Source organism: Sus scrofa, chromosome 13 (assembly GCF_054392235.1).
Source record: "Sus scrofa isolate SSC_HxYL_T2T_F1_AM1 chromosome 13, Sscrofa_HxYL_maternal_Yorkshire_Landrace_v2.0, whole genome shotgun sequence".
NCBI lineage: Eukaryota > Metazoa > Chordata > Mammalia > Artiodactyla > Suidae > Sus > Sus scrofa.
The window spans coordinates 160,634,883-160,655,577 of record NC_139395.1 but is presented as its reverse complement, the minus strand read 5'-3'; the positions used below and the strand labels follow the sequence as shown (position 1 = coordinate 160,655,577).

Genomic DNA, 20,695 nt, shown 5'->3' with positions numbered 1-20,695 from the left:
CGCATGTTCATTGCAGCACTATTCACAATAGCCAGGACATGGAAACAACCCAAATGTCCATCGACAGATGATTGGATTCGGAAGAAGTGGTATATATACACATTGGAATACTACTCAGCCATAAAAAAGAATGACATAATGCCATTTGCAGCAACATGGATGGAACTAGAGAATCTCATACTGAGTGAAATGAGCCAGAAAGTCAAATACCATATGATATCACTTATAACTGGAATCTAATATCCAGCACAAATGAACATCTCCTCAGAAAAGAAAATCATGGACTTGGAGAAGAGACGTGTGGCTGCCTGATGGGAGGGGGAGGAAGTGGGAGGGATCGGGAGCTTGGGCTTATCAGACACAACTTAGAATAGATTTACAAGGAGATCCTGCTGAATAGCATTGAGAACTTTGTCTAGACACTCATGTTGCAACAGAAGAAAGGGTGGGGGAAAAAATGTAATTGTAATGTATACATGTAAGGATAACCTGACCCCCTTGCTGTACAGTGGGAAAATAAAAAAATTATTAATAAAAAAAATGTATCTTCTATGAAAGTAATTATCTGTTCATTGTGAAAAACTGGAGAGGTATAAAAGTCATCCATATTTCCACCCAGAAAAAAACACTGATAACATGTCAGTGCAGTTTCATTGTATGGCCATCATTGATTACTTTCTCTAATATTTATTAATGTTTTATTATAAATAATGTCATCATTATCTTTATGTACAAATCTTTGGGTTTCTGATCGTTTCCCTATGGTAGTTTTCCTAAGAATGGAGTTCCCAGGTCAAGTGATAATAACATTTTTATGGCTTTTATGGTTTATTGCCAAACTGCTTCCTGGAATGTTTAAATCAGCTTGTCCCCCTAGATATCATCTGTCTCACTGTGTCCGTGGATAAGATTTTAACTTCTAAAAGAAATAACTGGCCAGTGAATCTTTGTTGAGTGCCCACTGTGAGCAGAGCTTCCTGCTACCATCAAATGCTACTTGTTTTCAAAATTTATTTAGGTCAGCCTAGATTTTTCAGAGCTTGAGAGCAATCTGAAGAGCAAGGCTGACCTTAGCAAGAACTCACTAAAACACTGGTGATTGCTTTCTGAAAGGAAAGGTGTCTGGAGGAGGTCTGAGCCTGGCACTTGAAAGAATGAAGCGCATGTCCACTGCCGAGCTGTTCTAAATTGGGTAGGATGAGAGCAATCAAGAACACAGGGGAAAAGCTGTGTAGGCTGATGGAGGAGGAAGAGATTATTTAATAGGTCTTTCTGTACTCTCAGTTTGAGTATTCAGTCACTTCAGGCACACTGTCCCAAGGCTTTTGCAGTTTATGCACCAATGCTGTTTCTCAGAATAAATACATCAGTTATTTCATTTACGAAGCTCATTTTCTCCATGAGGACACACAATAGTACTACATCCTGTGAGGACTATTCTGATTTCCTTCTTGTGTCAGATATTCTTTTTCTTGATCAGTGGCAGTAAGGCAATGGTGACTCTGTATGATTATCAGAAGATAAGACACTGAAGCAGTTCACAATAGGATGAGTCACAATTAGCGTAAGGAAACATGTTCAAACTTATAAATGTTCAGGTACTCAAAAATCTGCAAATGAACCAATAAAATACCTATTAAACATGCAAAAATATTGAAAATGATGATATCCCTCAATGCTGAGTGTGGCCCACTGCCAGCAATGGTGTAAATAAGCACAACCCATTTGGAAAGGAATTTGGCCATGTTTCAAGAGTCATAAAAAGCCCACATCATTTAACTCAGGTATTACAGTCCTAAGAACATAATTCAAAAGAATGAAAAAGCTCTATGCTTAAGGATGCTCAATGCACTATTGGTGAAAAATCTGAAATAGCTGAAATGCTTAGCAGTATGGGGAGTGGAGGTCGTTACATAAACTATGGTGTAGGAGCTTGATGGAGTAATATATAGACCTTGGGACTCCAGCAAGCAGAATAACAAAATTAAATGTAATTTATGGTTGCAATTATGCACGTAAAGGGACCAAGACCAGGAGAAAATGTGGAAAAATGACAATAGTTCATTTGTTAAGATGGTGGAATAATGAGTGACTTTTTTGTGTTTTGTTATTGCACTGTTTGTATATTTCAAAGAATGTTAGAGGACTTCCAAAATGACTGCTTAAACAAAAAAATTTCACACTGCTCAACACAGCTGGCTTACATTTTCCATGCTTCTTCCACAGTGCGTCTCCTCTCAATTATCTCCCTCCGCAGCTTTACCATCTCCCTTTGAATCTCCTCCTCCTCTTTCTTGGCCTCTAGAGCCTTCCTTTTCTTCTCCTCTTGCACCAGAAAGTGAGCTTCTAAGAATGCTGACTTTTTCAAGGTCTTTTCAATTTTCTGGCGCTCTAGTTCTTTCTCACGTCTTAAGCGATTTTCTTTTACCTTCAAGAGAACACAAGAGTGAAATGCAGCCTTTCAAGCAGAGAGAGAGGTGCAAAACCTTAGCACACATTTTGAAGTTCAGAACACAACTACTTTGAAGCATTCTTGCCCAGAACTCTGTTTAACAGAAAAATTGCGGGAATTCATTTGTTTACTGGGTAATAGCCAATACAGAGTTTTAAATGAAATCAGGTAAAATGACTTCAGATAATCTGGGAATGATCTGCAGAACAGAAAAGTTGAAAATCTAATGGGTCAGATATGAAATTCTAGATTCTTATTTAGCAATGCTTTCCTATCCATGAGATTTTCTAAGGTGTACATTACTGCTATTTATTTAAGCCCTGTCAGTATGATAATTATAATTGAATAAAGAATAAGGATATTTTGGGGAGGTTACATTGTGAAGATTAGAGCAGTGATTTATTGCCTTAAGGAACATCATGCCTTTTTTTTTTTTTTTTTTTTTTTGGCTGCATCTGAGGCGTATGAAAGTTCCTGGGCCAAGGATTGAATCTGAGCCACAGCTGTGACCTATGCCACAGCTGCGACCTACGCCACAGCTGCAGCAACACCAGATCCTTAACCCACTGTACCACAGTGGTAACTCCACATCATGACCTTTTATTCAATTCTATCATTATTTAAACACATTGATGATTCTGGATCATATTTGGAAATCAAAACCACAAACTTCACAGATATTTCTGAATAAGCACAATCATTTATTTCAAAATCATTAATTCCTTAGAGGCTTGATGAGCTATGAATTAAGGACTGGTCCTTTCCCTCCTGGTTCACTTAAATTTACCTTTACCTTACTCTTCAGTTATGATAAGACTTCTAGATTTGGCTATTTCTTTTTGAAACTTCTTATCTCCTTTTTATCATAAATCCAAACCAGGATCACATTTCTACCCTGTTTTTCTAACATCCCCAGTGCCACTTGCACACTGTATGGTTTAAAGTAACCAGAAATTCAGTGTTTCAAAAAGATAGCACACACACCCACAGGCATCAATTCTAGTCCAGACTTGGTTGTTCTGACTTACAAAGCTCCTTTACAAAGTGCTGAGATGCATCTTTTTCCTACAACCTACTATTCCCTTCAGAGAAAACAAAGTTCCCATATGCCTTTCTAATTCAAAACAGCAGAACTAGATTTAATTCAGATCTGTCCTCCCTTTCAAATTATAATCACAAAATGAGTGAATTTTTCAGTTGTCTAGAAAAGAATTATCACTATAACATTCACCAGAATATTCATGATATTAATATCTGGATGTCACAATTCAAAAACCAAATTCAAGTAAAACCCAAACTACATATTTATAACAGGAAGTGCCATATCCAAACTAATAAAGTTTAGTTCACCACTTTCTTGGTCAAAATCAATTATTCCTTTTTTTTGCTTTGTTTTCTTAAATAAACTGGTTCCCATCCTCAGTTTATGAGCATTATTTTTCTTCTGAAGTTCTTATATTTTATTTTTATTCTTTTTAACCAAACCACAGATGGCACCCTTTTCATAATAAAGGCTTAAGTCTTTACTTAAGCTTATTAAATGTGTTACACTAAGATTGCTTCCTGTTATCCATTTTAATTTTGCTTCTCCCTCCCACCTGCTTATGTCTCATCTCCATGGTAAGATGAGGATCCTTCTGCTGCTTCTTGTCTTGGTTTTCATTCATTCCAAGATCTTCCAACATCCTAGAATCTACCACATCTTTATGGAGCAGATGGTCTATAAATTTTTGAACGGTGGTACTTTCCTCTTCTTCCTCCAAATAACCACATAAATCTAGGGGAAATAGAACAACAAAAGAGGGAAAATATTAAAAATTTAATTTTAGTATCATTTCCATAGTTACATAAATAATCATGGTACAATAAAAATACAAAGCTGTGAGTGTTAAATAAATAGTAACTGATAATGCCAATTGGACAAGAACAGCCTTCACATTCAATAAAGAGGAAAAAGCCCCCACTCATGAGGAATTGCTCTCACCCACATCACTAAAGACTCCCTCACTGCCAATATAAAATATATACTTATACATTTATGTTACAAGGATGTAAACATCCTTGAGGACTCCATTGCTCTTTTTAAAAAAGGTTTTATTGTAGAATAATTGACATAAAATAAACTTGTAAATATCTGAAGTCTGCAGTAAGTTTTGACATTTATAGATGCCAGTAAAACTATCATTACAATCAAGATGATGAATGTGTCTGTCAGCCCCAAAAGGTTCCTCCCACTGATTTCAACCTCTTCCTCCCCCTCCTCTCCACACTCTCTGTCCTATCCCAAGCAACCACAGACCTGCTTTCTGCCAAAAGATTAAATTTTCCAGAATTTGGTATCAATTAAATCATATACTATGTACTCTTCTTGGTCATGCTTCTTTTACTAAGCATAATTATGTTGCGATTCATCCATGTCATTGTATCACTGGCTTATCCCTTTTTATTGTTGAGTAGTAGTCCACTGTGACATTCCACAATTTGTTCATTCATTTATTTAGGGATAGACATTTGCATTGTTTCTAGGTTTTGGCTATTACAAATAAAGTTGTTATGAACATTTGTGTATAAGTCTTTGTATGAACATATGCTTCCTTTTCCCTTGGGAAAATGCCTATGAGTGGAATTATTGGATATGTGTTTACCTTATCAAACTGTCAAATTGTTTTTCAAAGTGGTTATACAATTTCACATTCTCACTGGCAGTGTACGAGCGGTCCAGTTCCTCCACATTCTTACCAATATTTGGTATGATTAGTCTTTTAAATTTATTTTATTTTTTTTATGGCCACGCCCATGGCATATGGAGGTTCCTGGGCCTGGGATTGAATTGGAGCCACAGCTGCAGTTGCAGCAGCAGCAATGCTAAATCCTTTAATCCACTGCACTGGGCTGAGGATTGAATCTATGCCTCTGAAGCAACCCAAGCCACTGCAGTTCAATTCTTAACCCACTGACCCACAGCGGGAACTCCTTAAGCCATTTTAATAGGTGTGTAGTGGTTAATCATGGTAGTTTTAATCTGCTTTTTCCTAACGACTAGTGAAGCAAGGATATTTTTCTTGCTGATGTTCTGTTTAGTTCCAGACATTATTGAAAATGGGGTATTGAAGTCTACAACTGTTGTTGAATTATCTATTATCTATTTCTTCCTTCAGTTTATGCTTCATGTATTTTCGAGCTCTTTTGTTAGGTGTATATATGTTTATACTTGTTTTCTTGATGAATTGACCCTTTTATTATTATAGAATACCCTTCTTTGTCTTGAGTAACAACTTTTTATCTTAAAGTCTATTATTTTTCTAATGCTAGTAAGCTGCTTTCACTCTCTTTTGGTTACTGTTTGCATGGTATATCATCTTCCATCCTTTTACTTTCAACCTGCTTGTGTCTTTGAATCTAGATTGTGTCCCTTTTTGACAGCATAGAGATAGGCCATATTTTTAAGTTAATTCTGCCAGTCTCTATCTTTTGATTGGAACATTTAATCCACTTTTCTGTAATGTAATTCCTGACAAGGTAGGATTTACACCTGTCATTTGCTACTTGTTTTCTATACATCTCATACAAATGCCTTTTGTCAGATTGAAGAATTTACCTTCTACTACTAGTTTGCTGAGTTTTAATCAGAAATGGATGCTATATTTTTCCAAGTTTTCTTTCTTGACAAAATATGAGATATTCATATATTAACTGATAATTTTGATAACATCCTTTTTTAATGGCTAGGTAATATTTTTGTTCAATGTTTTGATCCAAAAAAACCAAAAACTCTACAAGCATAAGATGAATGAGGCCCGTAAGATATTAGATAACATATCTAGGAGCTATAACTAGAGCTATTAGCCCATATAAAAGAAAGTAGAAGTTTCATTATATTTCGGATATGCTACAGAATAAATATTAAATACTGAAATGTCTCACTTTAAAAACAACCTCACTAAACTAGAAAATATCCAAAAGGTGACAACCAGCATATCTAGAAACAAATGTGATATAAAGAACCATTGAGGGTACTAGTGCTATTTAATCTAGGAACACTGACATATATGAAGGATCAGACGTGATTACAACTCCACAAAAAGCACAAACACTGTTCTTGAGAGAGAGAGAATATGATGTTTTTCATAGCACTAAAGCGTGAAAATCCTAATTCTCCTAAGAGAGAATTTATGAAGATTAGAGCCTCACAGCAGCTGAATGGGCCCCTCCCAGAGTGCAGGCTCCTTAGCCTGGAAGGTGTTAGGCAGAGGTTATATCACCTTATGTTAGGGATATTCTAGAAGAATATCTATCTGAGGGAGTAAAGAAGGTAGATCAGATTAGGTGATTTTTGAGGATTCCCCTAACTGTAAGGGCCAACGACTTTGTGATTCCAAAGCTGGGGGTTGTGTAGAGTCCTAAGCAAGGGGAATGCTGCCAAATGAGTGCAGCAGTGGTGTCTGTGAGTCACGGAGAGCTGCCGCCACCATTGCTATACTTACCTAAAATGCTCAGGTCAAAAATCCTATGATCTTTGGATAGCCTCACAAGTTGGCTATTTAACTTGTCTGACACTAGCTCTGTGTACAAGTAATAACTCCCCTTATAAAGATAAATGAAGCATTCTATAAATATAGAATGATATATCAATGTTTAAATAGAGTAAAATATTTAAAGTCATCAAAGTAAATCATCATCCAACAATATATGGGGAGAAGCACTCAAACAGCATTAATTGCCATCATAGTCACAAAGAGAATTACAAATAATAGAAAATTTAATTTTAAAAGAACACCACAAATTTATTGAGGATATAAATAAGCATATATATATATATTTTTTTTTTTTTTTGCTTTTTTAGGGCTGCACCCACAGCATATGGAGGTTCCCAGGCTAGGGGTCTAATTGGAGCTACAGCTGCCAACCTACACCACAGCCACAGCAACACGGGATCTGAGCCACGTCTGCGACCTACACCACAGCTCACGGCAATGCCGGATCCTTAATCCACTGAGAAAAGCCAGGGATCGAACCTACTTCCTCATAGATACAGGTCGGATTTGTTTCCTCTGCACCACGAAGGGAACTCCTAGATAAGTAATTTAAACTGAATCAAGAAAAATTAAAGCCAATTATAAAACTAAGCAAAACACAGGAAAGTCAAATAATATATCATTTCTTACTCAAAACAATTTAAAAAAACTTCTTGGACACATGCAGTGGATATTAGAACAATCAGTTAAGTTCTTACCATCAAACTTGTCATATTTCAAATGCCCATTAACTTCTGGGAAAGGAGGGCTGCTCAATTCAGTGTCTTCAGCATCACCTTCCCCATCGCTTGCTAGTTCTTGCTTAAGTTTGGTATCTAACCAGTCATTGACCAACTCCTGAGCTATCAAAAATATAAAAACATCTTTTTAAATATTTCATAGACTTTCTTCATTTGCTATTTTCATTCATTCATTAAATGTTAACTGAGCATCATCTAGCATGTGTCAAGTACTGTTCTAGATGTTGGGAATACAGTAGTGAACAAAACAGGAAAAATAAAACCTACCACCATGAAGCTTACATTCTTGGGAAAGAGAGACAATGAACAAGTCAGTCAGAAAAAGAGAGCAGGGGAAAGAGAAATGGTGTATAAGAAATGGAAGACGGGTGTCAATAGTTTGAAATTAACTGGGTGGACAAAGGAGGCCTCACTGAGAAGATATTTGAGCAAAGAAGTGAAGGAAGTGAGGGAGTGGGCCCATATGGCTGTGCAGAGGGACAATAAATGCAAAGGCCTTAAGGTAGGAGACTGTCTAGTGTATTGGACACTTTACAGCATGAAGGCATGTGGCTGGAGGAAAAAGTGAAGGGAAAATAGTTGGAGATGAGGTAGAAGAGGTAATACAGGGATCAGGCTCAGAGCAGTGGTTCTAGATCGGGGTGATCTTGCCCCCCAGTGGACATCTGGAAATATCTGGAGCTCTTTTTGGTTATTACAACTGGGGGACTGTGTAGAGGCCAGGGATGCTGCTAAACATCCTACGATGCACACAACAGCCTCTACAACAAAAATTACCCAGCCCAAAATATCAATAGTGCTGAGGTTGAAAACCCTTTGTTTTTGTTTAGTTTTGATAGCATTTGTTTAGTCTTGATACCATTCTAGGCACTTTGGCTTTTACTCTGAATGTAATAGGAGGCCATGGGGGGTTGTGAACAAAGAGGTGACATATTTTAAGAGCGTCACTCTGACTACCATGTTAAAATGGACTATAGGGGGACGAGTACACAAGCAGGAGGCCCCAAATGGAAGACAAATATCCAGGAGAGAGATGATGATGGCCTGGACCTTAAGTGGAGGTACCAAACACGGTCAGATTCCAGAAAATAATGTTTTGAGGTGTTTTGACATGATTGCAGATGGACTGGATATAGGATGTGGGAGAAAGAAACCTTTAAGTTTTTTGGCGTGAGCACTACAAGGTTGGAAGTGCCACTTACTGAGAAAGGGAGGGCCAAAGGAGCAATAGGTTTGGATGGAAGATCAGGAGTTCAGTTTCAAGACAAGTTAGGTTTGAGATGTTTACGAGACATCCAAAGAGGGATGTCAAAAAGCCATGGGCTACATCATCAGGATTTCCAGGGAGAGGTCCAGGCTGAAGAAATAAATGTGGGTGTTGTCAGCATGCAGATGGTATTTAAGGCCGTAGAGATAGATGAGATCACCAAAGGAGGAAGGTAAATAGAGAGGTGGTTCAAGGACTAAGCCCTGAAGAACTTTAGTGTTCAGGGGTTGAAGAGACAGAGCAGAACAAATAAAGTAGACTAGGAACCACTGAGAGACCACTGAGGTAGGAGGAAAATCAAAGAGTGTGTTATCCTGGAAGCTAAGGTCCATTTAGATTTCTTTCATAGTGACATTCAGAAAATTGTCTTAAATACATAGGTATGAGAGAAGATGTCTTCTTCAGCCTTACCTTCAACATTATCATCCAGTCCTTATGGATAGGGCATGGGGGTTTCAAAGAGAAAAAATATGTTTTGGCATTATCTTTGTCATTGTTATCATCATTATTGCATGGCTCAAAGGGAATGGAGGGTTTCCACGTATTATTTGATGTCAAAAGACATTTAACGTAGATAGGAATGCATGATATGTAAAATGCAGAAAAATGAATCAAGGTGGTAGAAACTAAGTGTAAAAAGTATACTAGCAATAGGTACTACTGGCTTTCAGAGGAGGTAGAGAAAGGGAGCAGATATTTACTGAGTAACTCTGTGTACAGTAGTTCAGATATTTACATGTATAAGAATTTATGTGTAGAATAATTCAAATCCACTAAGTGCTATTTATTAGTAAACAGACATTTACTATGACGTGCCCCCAAAAGAACAAAGAAAGGGAACATCCCTTGGAGGGTTCAATTGCAGGAACACTTCATGTTGGATCAGAGGCTTGAAACCTGCCTTAAAAAGCAGTTTCTTAAAGTATGTTCCCCAGAACACTAGTTCTTACTGAACATCGAAAGATAGTTGATGAGAGGAGAAAAAAAGGATATAAACCTTTGAAAACCATGTTCTATTCATTAGTACTATCTAATGTGGGTCTCTAATTTCTAAGGGTATTAACATGTATTTCAAGATAAAAAGAGTTCAGGTCTAGGAAGCTTGGGAAAGGGGTAAAAAAAATTTTTTTTTAAACTGCAGGACTTCTTGGAAACCTTAAGTGGCTTAAGTGTATTCCTCTTGGTGGGGTGCGAGAAGGGGTGGGTTAAGACATAGCTTTGCCAATTTCTGAAATAATCTCCTTCCTCCATTTCCAGTACCACCAACCACTCCAGACCAAATGCCTTTATGGTTCACGGAGACCACTGCAAGCGCCTCCCACTGATCTCCCTTTTCCTTCTTTTCCTTCCCTGTGATCCATTTTTCATATATTTAAAAAATTATCCTATTATACCTTTGCTTAAAACCCTTCAATGATGTCTCATCATACTCAGAATAAAGTCTAAATTCTTTCCCCAGGCCTCTAAGGCCTTATGTGACAAGTCTTCTGCTCACTCCTGCAAGCTCATCTTCATTGGGAAGCTCCAGCAATACCGGTATTCCTTAGTTCCTCAGTATACCAAGCTTGTACTTTAACTCTTGATGCTACCTTTCCCACTGCCTGGGAAGCTCTTCCTTATCAGAGCTCACCTGACTCCTTCTGGTTTTTTAGGTTCAAACTCAAATGACTTATCACTACCTGATCATTTATTTTCATTTTCTTTATTCCCACCACTCTAGAAAGCATATTCCATGAAAGCAAGGGCTTTGCCTCCTGTTCATAATCTATTCCTCCAATGCCCCAAATAGTACCTGGCACAGAGTAATAATAAATATATATGTTGAGTAAGTGAAGAAATAATTGGAACAACTGGAAACATAAATAATCCAAATGGAAAGTGGCTTCCAGGATATGACACTCTAATTTTCCTCATACCTTAGGGGCCTCTCATTTCTAGTCTTCCTCTTTTTAAAAATTTTTTAAAATGGCTGTATCCACAGCATATGGAAGTTCCTAAGCCAGGGATTAAATAGGAACCATAGGTGTGACCTTTGCCATAGCTGTAGCAACACCAGATCTTTAACCCATAGCACAAGGCCAGAGATCAAACCCACCTGGGCCACAGCAGTCAGATTCTTAACCCACTGAGACACAGCAGGAACTTCCTTTCCAGTCTTCTTTGCTGGTGCCTCCTAATCTCTTCATCCCTAAATGGTGGAGTTCTCTAGGGCACTGGTAACTAAAATACTAAACCAAAAGAGCAAATGCTTTGGGGAAGCAGAGAGGTGAAGTCAGCTTTAGACTCTTCATAAGGAACAAAGTTGATTTATAAACTAGCAGTCAAATGATCCGTACGATACTAAATCAAGTGAACAAGCTGCCCTCTGTGCCACAGGATGAATATGTTACACATACTAGTTAACTGTGTTATGTCAAAACTGCCTTTGGATGTGGTTCTATTTCAAGAGACAAAATGGGATTTAAATATAGCCTTACTTGTAATATTGGAGTTAATTCCACAGTAAATTTAGCTTCAGGGAAGTAGAAACAAATGAAAATTAAGAACAACAGAGGAAATCCTTTCATTCTGTACTTTGAAATATGATTTATGATTTAGTAAGCTGTACTCCAAAGAGCTGTTAACATCACAGCAAAAAATGTATTCTCTTACCTTCTGCATAAACTTCATCACGATCCTCTATTTGCTCAGGTGTTTCCAAATCAATGATTTGGCCCCAAGGCCTCCTGGATAAATTTGAAACTGCAAATTCTGAAGCTTTCTCTACCCTCTTCAACGTGACAGAAAAGAAGAAAAAAAAATCCACAAAGATGACAACTACCTTCAGGATACAACTTTCTTCAGAATTAGAGAATTTCTTTCCTATTCAACAATCTGATTTTCAAACAACTACCAAGATACTTTTGTTTCTCCATTTTTATTTATTGTCTTTTTCTTTTTTGTCTTTTTGCCTTTTCTAGGGCCGCTCGTGGCATATGGAGGTTCCCAGGTTAGGGGTTAAATCGGAGCTGTAGCCACCAGCCTACACCATAGCTCACCACAACGCCGGATCCTTAACCCACTGAGCGAGGCCAAGGATTGAACCCGCAACTCATGGTTCCTAGTCAGATTCATTAACCACTGAGCCACAATGGGAACTCCCACTTCTCCATTTTTAAAGGGACTCTAAGGTTTAAACATTCGTCCCACATAATTTTATTCATTAAACACACAATTAATTGCAGTATCTTACCAAGTTTTAACAGGCGTTCACAATGTTTGTATTTGAACAAAAAGTTACTTAAGCTTTAGATAACTTTCGTTTAGTGTATTAGTAATGGGATGCTGGCACCTGGATATTTAATTTTTTTAAATATAGTTTATTAATTTTCAGCCACTAGGACTAGCATATGAATGTGAACCAGAGGCCAATAGCTGCATTTCCTCAAATTACTTCCCATTATGTATTAGGAACTTCTCATATCCTACATTAGGCAAAATAGAAATTCCATAAATTTGGGATTAACAAAATCATTAAATTGTGGTAATCCAGAATATTTTTAACTCAATAGTGAGAATCTAGTAAAAAACATAGCCAAATTCACAGGACTGGGGAAAGACTGGTAGAAGTGGTCAAACTTTTGGCATTTTGTATTAGGAACTTCTCATATCATACATTAGGCAAAATAGAAATTCCATAAACTTGGGATTAACAAAATCATTAAATTGTGGTAATCCAGAATATTTTTAACTCAATAGTGAGAATCTAGTAAAAAACATAGCCAAATTCACAGGATTGGGGAAAGAACTGGCAGAGGTGGTCAAACTTTTGGCATTTTGGTTCACCTTCACAGTATAAAAACATGCATTTTATAATTAATGCCTCTGACTCCCCTCCTCTCCCCCCCCCCCAACCAAGCCTGCTTTTCTCCACACCTGTTGTGTTCCTGGTCTTCCAACTCAGGTAGTGACAACTCTATTCTTTCAGTTCCTCAGGAGGAACCCCGGAGGCCTCCTTGAATCCACTCTCTCTGCTACCCCACATATAACCTCCCAGGAAATCTGTTGACTCTAATTTCAAAATACATCCAGAAGCTGACCCCTTTTTGTCACCTCTATTGTTTCACCCTGGCAATAGAGGCACACCGTTTCCTGATAGGTTTCCTGGAATAGCCTCAGACCTCAGCAGCCAGAGAAACCCCTTTTTAGCTCCACTCAAACTTTTTCAATGGTTCCCTATCTTACTCAGAACAAAAGTCCAACTCTCTTCAATGTGCTTCACGGTCCTGCCCCATCAGGCCCTCTGAGAGCCCCCTAACCTCACCTGCTGCTCTGCCCACTTCAGCCACACTGACTCCCTTGTTCATTCCTCCTTAAACATGCCAACCGTGGTCGCACCTCAGCCCTCTGAGCTTTCTTCCCCTCTGCTGACGGTTATCCCCAGGATGGCCATACTGCTTTTCCCTCACCTCCTTAAGTCTTTACTCAAATGTCACCTTTGTGGTAAGGCCTGCTCTGGTTACCATCTACGGAACTGTAACCTCCCTCCTTCTGGCTCTCCCTGTTCCCCTCCTTGGCTCTGACTTGCTCTATAGCACTTAGGACCTTATAACATATTTTATCATTTTTTGTCTCCCCTAAATAGAACATAAGCAGGGATTTTTGTCTTCTTCATGAGTGAAGCCCCTTGCACCTAGAACATTGCTTTGTATATAACAGCTACCCCAGAAGTGTTTGTTAAAGAATGAATATGCAAAAGGTTTATTCAAAAGAGCAGCACTTCCCCATAGATTAAACTGTTGTCTGCCCTACTTTGAAAATGAATTTTTCCTCTTGCCCTTTGTGGAAAGACAGGTAGTACAACTGTCAAAACTTGCCATAGGTTTTACCTTTTAAACTCTCAAGGGTTTCAAATATTAAGCTTGAATTAGACAGAAGCAGAGGAATAAAGCTGAAAAGTCAAGCATAACTTGAAAGAGATGTAGAAAATATTGAACATATGGCAAAAGATATAAATCAGAAGAAAAAATGATCTAATCAAAGCTAGAGTCAAGAAAACATCATTCACTCTTTATGAGGTCACTCAGATGTTCTCACATATTATCCCTCTCAGCCTCTGATGTGCCCAAATCTATGTTGGTGGTGTATACCCTTTATTAGATGGGCACAATATGCTTGCTACATAGTCCTTCCATTTAAGGTTCTTAAACTCTAAGGCAGAAAGATGTATTTCACATATATTGTATATGTTTGTGTACATAGATATACAGATACATTTGCAAATATTATACAAATAAATCTACCAATTCAGATTTTTTAAGTCAACAGCCACAAAACAACTACAACAAGAACAAAATTATAGATGCAGCTCCTCGGGCTATGGCTGAAGGAATAACTTCATATGGCACGTCATCTCACCTGAGTGGGAATTTGTGTTGATTCTTAACAGAAGTGAGCTTGGAGACAGGAGAAGGAAGACCAATTTGGGTACTAAAGAAGGACAGAGCCTGGTACAGACAAGTCAGGGAGTAAAGAGAAATGATTGCTTGGCTCTAACAAGCAATCTATCACTTAAAATGAAAATTTTGGGGAAAAAAATCCTAGATGAAAGTAAGGATTAGAAATACTCTCTGCATTTCCTTGTTTTAAAACATTACATCCTTACCATTTTTTTTTTCCAATTTAAAAACATAAGAGATAGGAGAGGTCTCATGTGTCTATTTAACAACTTATTCTTTAAACAACTTGACTGAAGGTTAGCTCTGTTCCAGGACTGTGGACAGGGGAAAACAAAACCAAAAGCTTCTGTTCTCAAAGAGTCCACTTTAGTTTTGGTTTCATATGCGCTGTGTGTAATAAATAACTCAAGAACAGTCTTAAAGCAATATATGGTGATTAAAAAAACTGAACACCTTGAGAAGTTTATTACTTGGAGCTCCCTGGTGGCCTAGCAGTTAAGGATCTGGTGCTGTCACTGCTGTGGCGTGGGTTCAATCCCTCGCCCAAGAACTTCTTGCCGTGGGTGCAACCAGAAAAAAAGTTTATTCCTCAGTAACTACGTTATATGTGAGTATTTAATTTGTAAAGGAGCTATCTCAGTGATTCCTGTGATCTTATAACTGCTTAATATGCACTCCTCATGTCCTAGAGTACACACCAATTCCATTATCCACTAACAACCCTTTGAAGTCTATGGCCATTGATGCAGAAACACCAGCTACAACAAACTCCTTCATTTCCTCAAGGCAAGCAGGTAAAAACACAACTTTCTCAACACATCCTTATGCACAAACTGAATGTTGTACACAATAGTTTTGTGAGTGATATAGTTTTTCAAAGTGCCCAATTCTTTCTTAATCACTCGGTATACTAGAAAATGCTTGATGCTTTATCTGTGTGTCTGAATGCCAAAGTAATTACAAGGAAAAGTGTATTAGAAGATGGATTAGGTGGCTGAGGTGGATGAGGGTAGTTGTTCACTGAGAGGGGCATCTCAAGTTGGGCTATAAGGGAAGGATATGGGTTAGCCTCCTAGAGGAAGGGTATTCCAGGCCGGGGATCAGCATGAATCAAAGCAAAAGAAAGACTTATCTGACAGAGGGGAAAGATACTGGCCTGACAGGAATATCAGTAAAAGGGGTGTAACAGGCACATTGATATTACAGGTAGATTGACAGAGGGCCTTAAATCCCCATCTGGAATTTATGGAATTTCATCCAATGGCACACATAATCACTGATTCAAGAATGGAGAACTGACACAATGGAAGTGTTTAGAAAGCTCAAAGTAGCAGAATAGACTGGAGTAAGAAGATGTGTCACTCTATCAAGTCAGGATGAGGATGAATTGTAAATTGTGATGGATGGTTGCATTTGAGCAATCTGTCCCAGGATTCATAAGTTCTACTAAGCACCTGCCTCATTCTAAGTGACTTCAACAACCCTGAGGATAATTCACCAACATTTCAGCCTCAAGGTTTGCTTGATCTCTTGTATGCCAACAGCATTCCCCTCAACTACATTTTAGCAACCCACTGACATGGTCATCCCGAACCATTTTACACAAGATTTTCCATTGTTCAAACCAAATGCTGATAACCCCCTCTCCAACATCAACCTCCTATGCATCTCCATTTTTGGCTCCTCCTAATTCATACACTGTTGTTGCACCTGACCACATCCTCCAGTCACCATATGCTTCTTCACAGGGTCCCCTCCCTTTCCTACTCTATGTGGATATTCAGCTACTATCTTACATAAGTGTCAAATCTCTTACTTCTTGCTTCTCCAATGAAAACCTTCAAGTCTGCATCAATCTGATCTACTAATTCCTGGGATCACAAAAAAACTATGGTCACCTGCTTTAGCCAAGTCCCCAATTCCATTGGGTGATCTTCCTTTTCTGTCCTGAAGAAAGCCCTTTCTCAACCTTCACCATGTTCCTTAACCTTTCCATATATGCCCCCCTCTTCCATTTTGAGAAGGTGGTCCACTCAAGTGGATTGGGAAGTCTTAGGTCTAGAGGTTGTAACTATTTAGGGAACACCAGAGTTGGGATATATTCGGGAATAAAATTGGACAAGAAGAGAGAGAAGTGAACAGAGTGGTGGTAAGGAAGCAAGAGATAACAGTGTCACAAACAGATAATGGTGGAGAGGATTTCTACAATAAAAAAGTGATAACTGTATCAAACAACTGAGGACAAAGAAGAGACCACTAGATTTTGTCAGGAAGTCATTTATGACAAAATAGTTTGAGGACAAAGAAGTGACCACTAGATTTTGCCAAGAAGTCATTTATGACAACTTCCTTTGGGATATAAGAAACAAACACCAAAGGAAAATAACTGCAGACATGAGAGGATAATAAATACAGAAAGGCAAGGAGTCCAGGCTGTACATCCAAAAACAATGGAAAAGAAAAAGAAATAGTACGGCAATGGGAACAGACTACGGGATGAAATGAGGACTTACTGATTTTTTTTCAAGACAGGAGATTTGAGAGTATAATGGAGAAAGAGCTACTGCAGAAGTTTTAGCAGAGTGATAAAAGAAATGATAAAGATCTAACCAAATCAAGCTGGCTGACAACTGCATGAAAGAGGAAAATGATGCAGACAAATCTGAGCAGAATTTTACCCTTCTGTTTTACTTAATCCTTCCCTCTGGAAAAGCAGATTAAATGAAGGTACAATTAAGCACTGCAGGGGCTTCGCACTGTGACTTTCAACAATGACACACAAGTTGAGCCTAATGGAGGCTGAGGAGTGGGCTTCCCAGATGCTAGCCTCCATCACTTGGACTCACTTCATTGTCTTCTAAGTCAGGCCTCTGCAGGAACCAGAAAGCTTCTGTGGCCTCATCCAAACGAGCACCCTCCTACCCCGCACCATGAGCTTCCATTATATCCTTAACTCTCCCAACAGTTCTGAGTAAGTTGTTTAGCTCTCAGTGGACTATAAACTCTGGGAAGGCAGAAACTGTACCTGCCCTGTGCACTGTATTATCTCCAGTGCCCTAGTACTTAGTGGGAAATTAGTAAATACTGGCTGGATGAAAAAATGGTTAATAATGATTATATCTAGCCTAGGTTCCATCTGGCCTGGTGCTCATAACACCTGTCAATTTAGATAAGTAATAGCTCTTCGAAATACTACCAGGCAGAAAGGTACTTTCTCAGGAAAATACATTTTGAAACATGGTGCACAAATGAGTTGAGTATGGCAAATTGCCAAAATGACATTCGGTGGCACATACCTAAAGTGGTTTAACAGTACTCTCAATGTAAATGGTACTTGGACTCAAAAATATGTATCTCAGCCCCGAAGAGGCCTCAGTGGTTATCTAACCCAATCCCTCCCTCATTAAATGCTCAAATATACTCCTCATCACTCCTAACATTAAGTGAGCATTTAAAATCTACTCAAGGAATTCCCTTGTGGCTCACTGGGTTAAAGATCTAGTGTTGTCACTGCTGTGCCTCTGGTTATAGCTGTGGCATGCATTTGATTCCAGGCCCAGGGACTTCTACAGGCCAAGATCGTGGCCAAAAATAAATAAAACAACATAAAATAAAGTCTACTTGAATACCAGCAGTGATAGAAAACACATCTCTTTATAAGAATGGCCAATCTATTTGTGGATTGCTCTCATCATTAGAAGATTCTTACTTGTGATGTGTGCACAGCTTTTACCTACTGTATTGGTCCTGCAGATCAATGTAACTACAGGAAAGTCTTTCTAATTAGCTGAGGAAGGCCATAACCCTAAGACTTCTCCTCCCCTCCTTTCTTAGTCCTTTTCAGGTGATCCTAATGGTCCATACCTGTTAGTGAAGTTTTCATGAGAATCAACAAAATCATGAAAAAAATACTAGAGTATAAAACTAAGGCAATATTTATATATATAGTCACATGGGAAGGAAAATAGCAAAATATATGCAAAATGGATACCTATTAGTATTCTATGCCATCTGATTATGTGCAACTCTTAATTCTCTTTCTATCTTAATCATGAAATAGCCTTACCTTAATCCAGTGTTCCATATTGTCAGGGTCAAACATAGGCTGTAGGTAATACATACAGAATATTAGTAGACAGCAATATATTTATCAGCCTTGCTATTTTAATGTCATTCTCATTAAAACATATGGGCAAGTATCCTTAGTCTTTCCCTAAAGCATCTTATTAGAAAGCTCAGCAACAAAAGAACACGGAATGCCAGCAGGAGGAAGAAACATGAAGACTTTTCAGGAACATATTCTGTTTTTTAATCTCTTACCTAGGCCCATCTCCAGATTCTGATTTAATTGGTCTGGACTACGGCCCATGTGGCAGTATTTGTTGAAAGCTCCCCAGGGTTAAGATCAAAATGCCACATATAATATTCCTTATAAAAATCTAAACAAGCACTGATTAAATTAACCTGATTATTCAAGTGTTATGGAAGCAAATCTGCTTGGAGAAGGTATGCACTTCTCCTCAGGCCCATCTTTTCAGGAGCAGGGAGGGGGAGGGGGTTGAGGGTAGAGGAAGGGATAACCAATCTTCCACTGTTTAATAAATCAGTAAAGAGGCAGAAATCACATAAATTTCTATCCAGGCCAATCAGATATTCATCTTAAATTAGAAATCAGACCAACAGAACACCGCCTTTCTTCACTCTCTTAACCCTCAGAAGTTTGCAGAATTCCCTCTGTTAGTCACTTAACAAACAGAAGTATTTGCTTTGCTAACAATTCAGGAGGGTTTTTAAAGAAGGGAATAATTAGCATACTGACACATGGGGAGGGAAAGGTATAATACTCTTTCACTTACATAACACTTCCCTTTCAAAAGACCTTACAGATAACTAATTAATGCACCTGTACTGCTGAATAATTTTGCCACTGCAACAAATAAACAGCTGATCCTATTAAAACACAACTGACCTTCAAGGAGCTCTAGTGTTTTTATCTTTCCTCTAGGTAGTAACAATGAGCACTAGCAACATAAATCTTTCCTTTTGGGGTCCCCAAAATTGTCCTCAGTTTTTAACCTTTCATTAAGTTTATATCTATAACCTATTTTGGATCCAATCCATTACAGAACTGGTACAACAAGAGCAGAGGGTTTCCAACTCTCTCTAATGCTCCATTCTGCACCCTCCAGTATCCGGGGCAAAATATTCACCAAGTGGAATATATCCAGTGCTTTATTTAAGTGGTATATTTAGAATAAACCAGCAAGCACTATTGCCTGGGGGCTCAGAAAGGCCACATGTCTATAAGATATATTTTTAAGAAAGTGTAACTGATCGGTGAAAACAGCTGTGAAGCCACTCCGTTTGGCACTTCCATTTACATTTAAAGCATTTATTTTTGTGACGGTTAAAAAGGTAGTCTGTGGAAAGCACATACCCTGTGACTGTGACTTTGCACATGTCATTTACACGTTTCAAGTTAAGTGGGGTTATTAGTTGGATGAAAACACATCAAAGGGGATGACATATAAAATAGGATCTGTTTTTTGATTGTTGCTTGAATTTAGAGATTTTCAAGTGATACATTGAATAACCACTTGCATTCCTGAGTTCATCATAGCTACTCTGTGTAAACCTAGAAGGGGAGGGATATGACAGAGAGGACTTAAGGTGAAGATCTTATCCCTTCAAAAAAGAACAATTTCCTACGACTTGCAAAATATAGGAGGAGGAAATGTAACCTTGAGGGAACTTCCCTAAAACCTGGAGCGGTGGGGAGAGGGAATGGTTCTCGAATTCTCTTCAGCAGGATGGGCACAACTGGGACTCCATGTTTTTTGAGAAAACCGTTTAGATGGAAAGAGTTTTTCCAAGACGCTGCCCACCCAAGTCGTAAGGTACCCGAACCCCAAAGTTCCTGGGCCCCCTTCACTTAGGACATTACTGGCTGGGTCGGTCATGGCGGGGACGGGCCAAGTAAGGATGCCCCTTAGGGAAGAAGAATGAAGCGCAGATGGGGCTTCAGGGCGGGTTCCCGCCTCCCCTTCCCGTCTCCAAGAGCTCCCGATACAGACAGATCACCTTGGTGGGACTCGGCTTCCTTGTAAACTGTTTCCAACGATTCAGCCCCGTCCCCTTCTTTGAAGAGGACCTTTCCTGGGGCGTCAGCAGCATTTCCCCGGTTCAGGCCCGGACTTGAGCCAAAGCTGCAACAAACGCTCCTTAACTTAGGTTGCTTCCAGGTCTCTCTGGGAGTTGTAGTT

General features: G+C 38.7%; 2 protein-coding genes across 18 annotated transcripts in view; both read right to left on the bottom strand.

The window, feature by feature from the left end:
- CCDC191 (coiled-coil domain containing 191) overlaps positions 1-20,634 on the bottom strand; it is a 101,091-nt gene extending 80,457 nt beyond the window's left edge. For 6 of the 17 annotated variants that reach the window (XR_014824810.1, XR_014824809.1, XR_014824811.1 and 3 more), the window contains exons 1-7: positions 20,514-20,634; positions 18,499-18,537; positions 11,647-11,764; positions 9,406-9,426; positions 7,686-7,829; positions 4,051-4,229; positions 2,205-2,428 (exon numbers count right to left, since the gene is read on the bottom strand). Coding sequence is in view for 14 of the 17 variants with exons in the window: in XM_021070332.2 (XP_020925991.2) it covers positions 2,205-2,428; positions 4,051-4,229; positions 7,686-7,829; positions 9,406-9,426; positions 11,647-11,764; positions 18,499-18,537; positions 20,514-20,606 (818 nt within the window). In the remaining 3 variants the exon portion in view is untranslated. Of the gene's footprint in view, positions 1-2,204; positions 2,546-3,949; positions 4,230-7,685; positions 7,830-9,405; positions 9,427-11,089; positions 11,225-11,646; positions 11,765-18,498; positions 18,538-20,513 lie in introns of those variants that run through there. The other 11 variants (XM_021070333.2, XM_021070335.2, XM_021070338.2 and 8 more) reach the window with 6 other exon arrangements.
- Positions 1-20,695, bottom strand: part of NAA50 (N-alpha-acetyltransferase 50, NatE catalytic subunit) — a 574,571-nt gene that overhangs the window by 317,190 nt on the left and 236,686 nt on the right. The gene's annotated exons all lie outside the window — the stretch shown is intronic.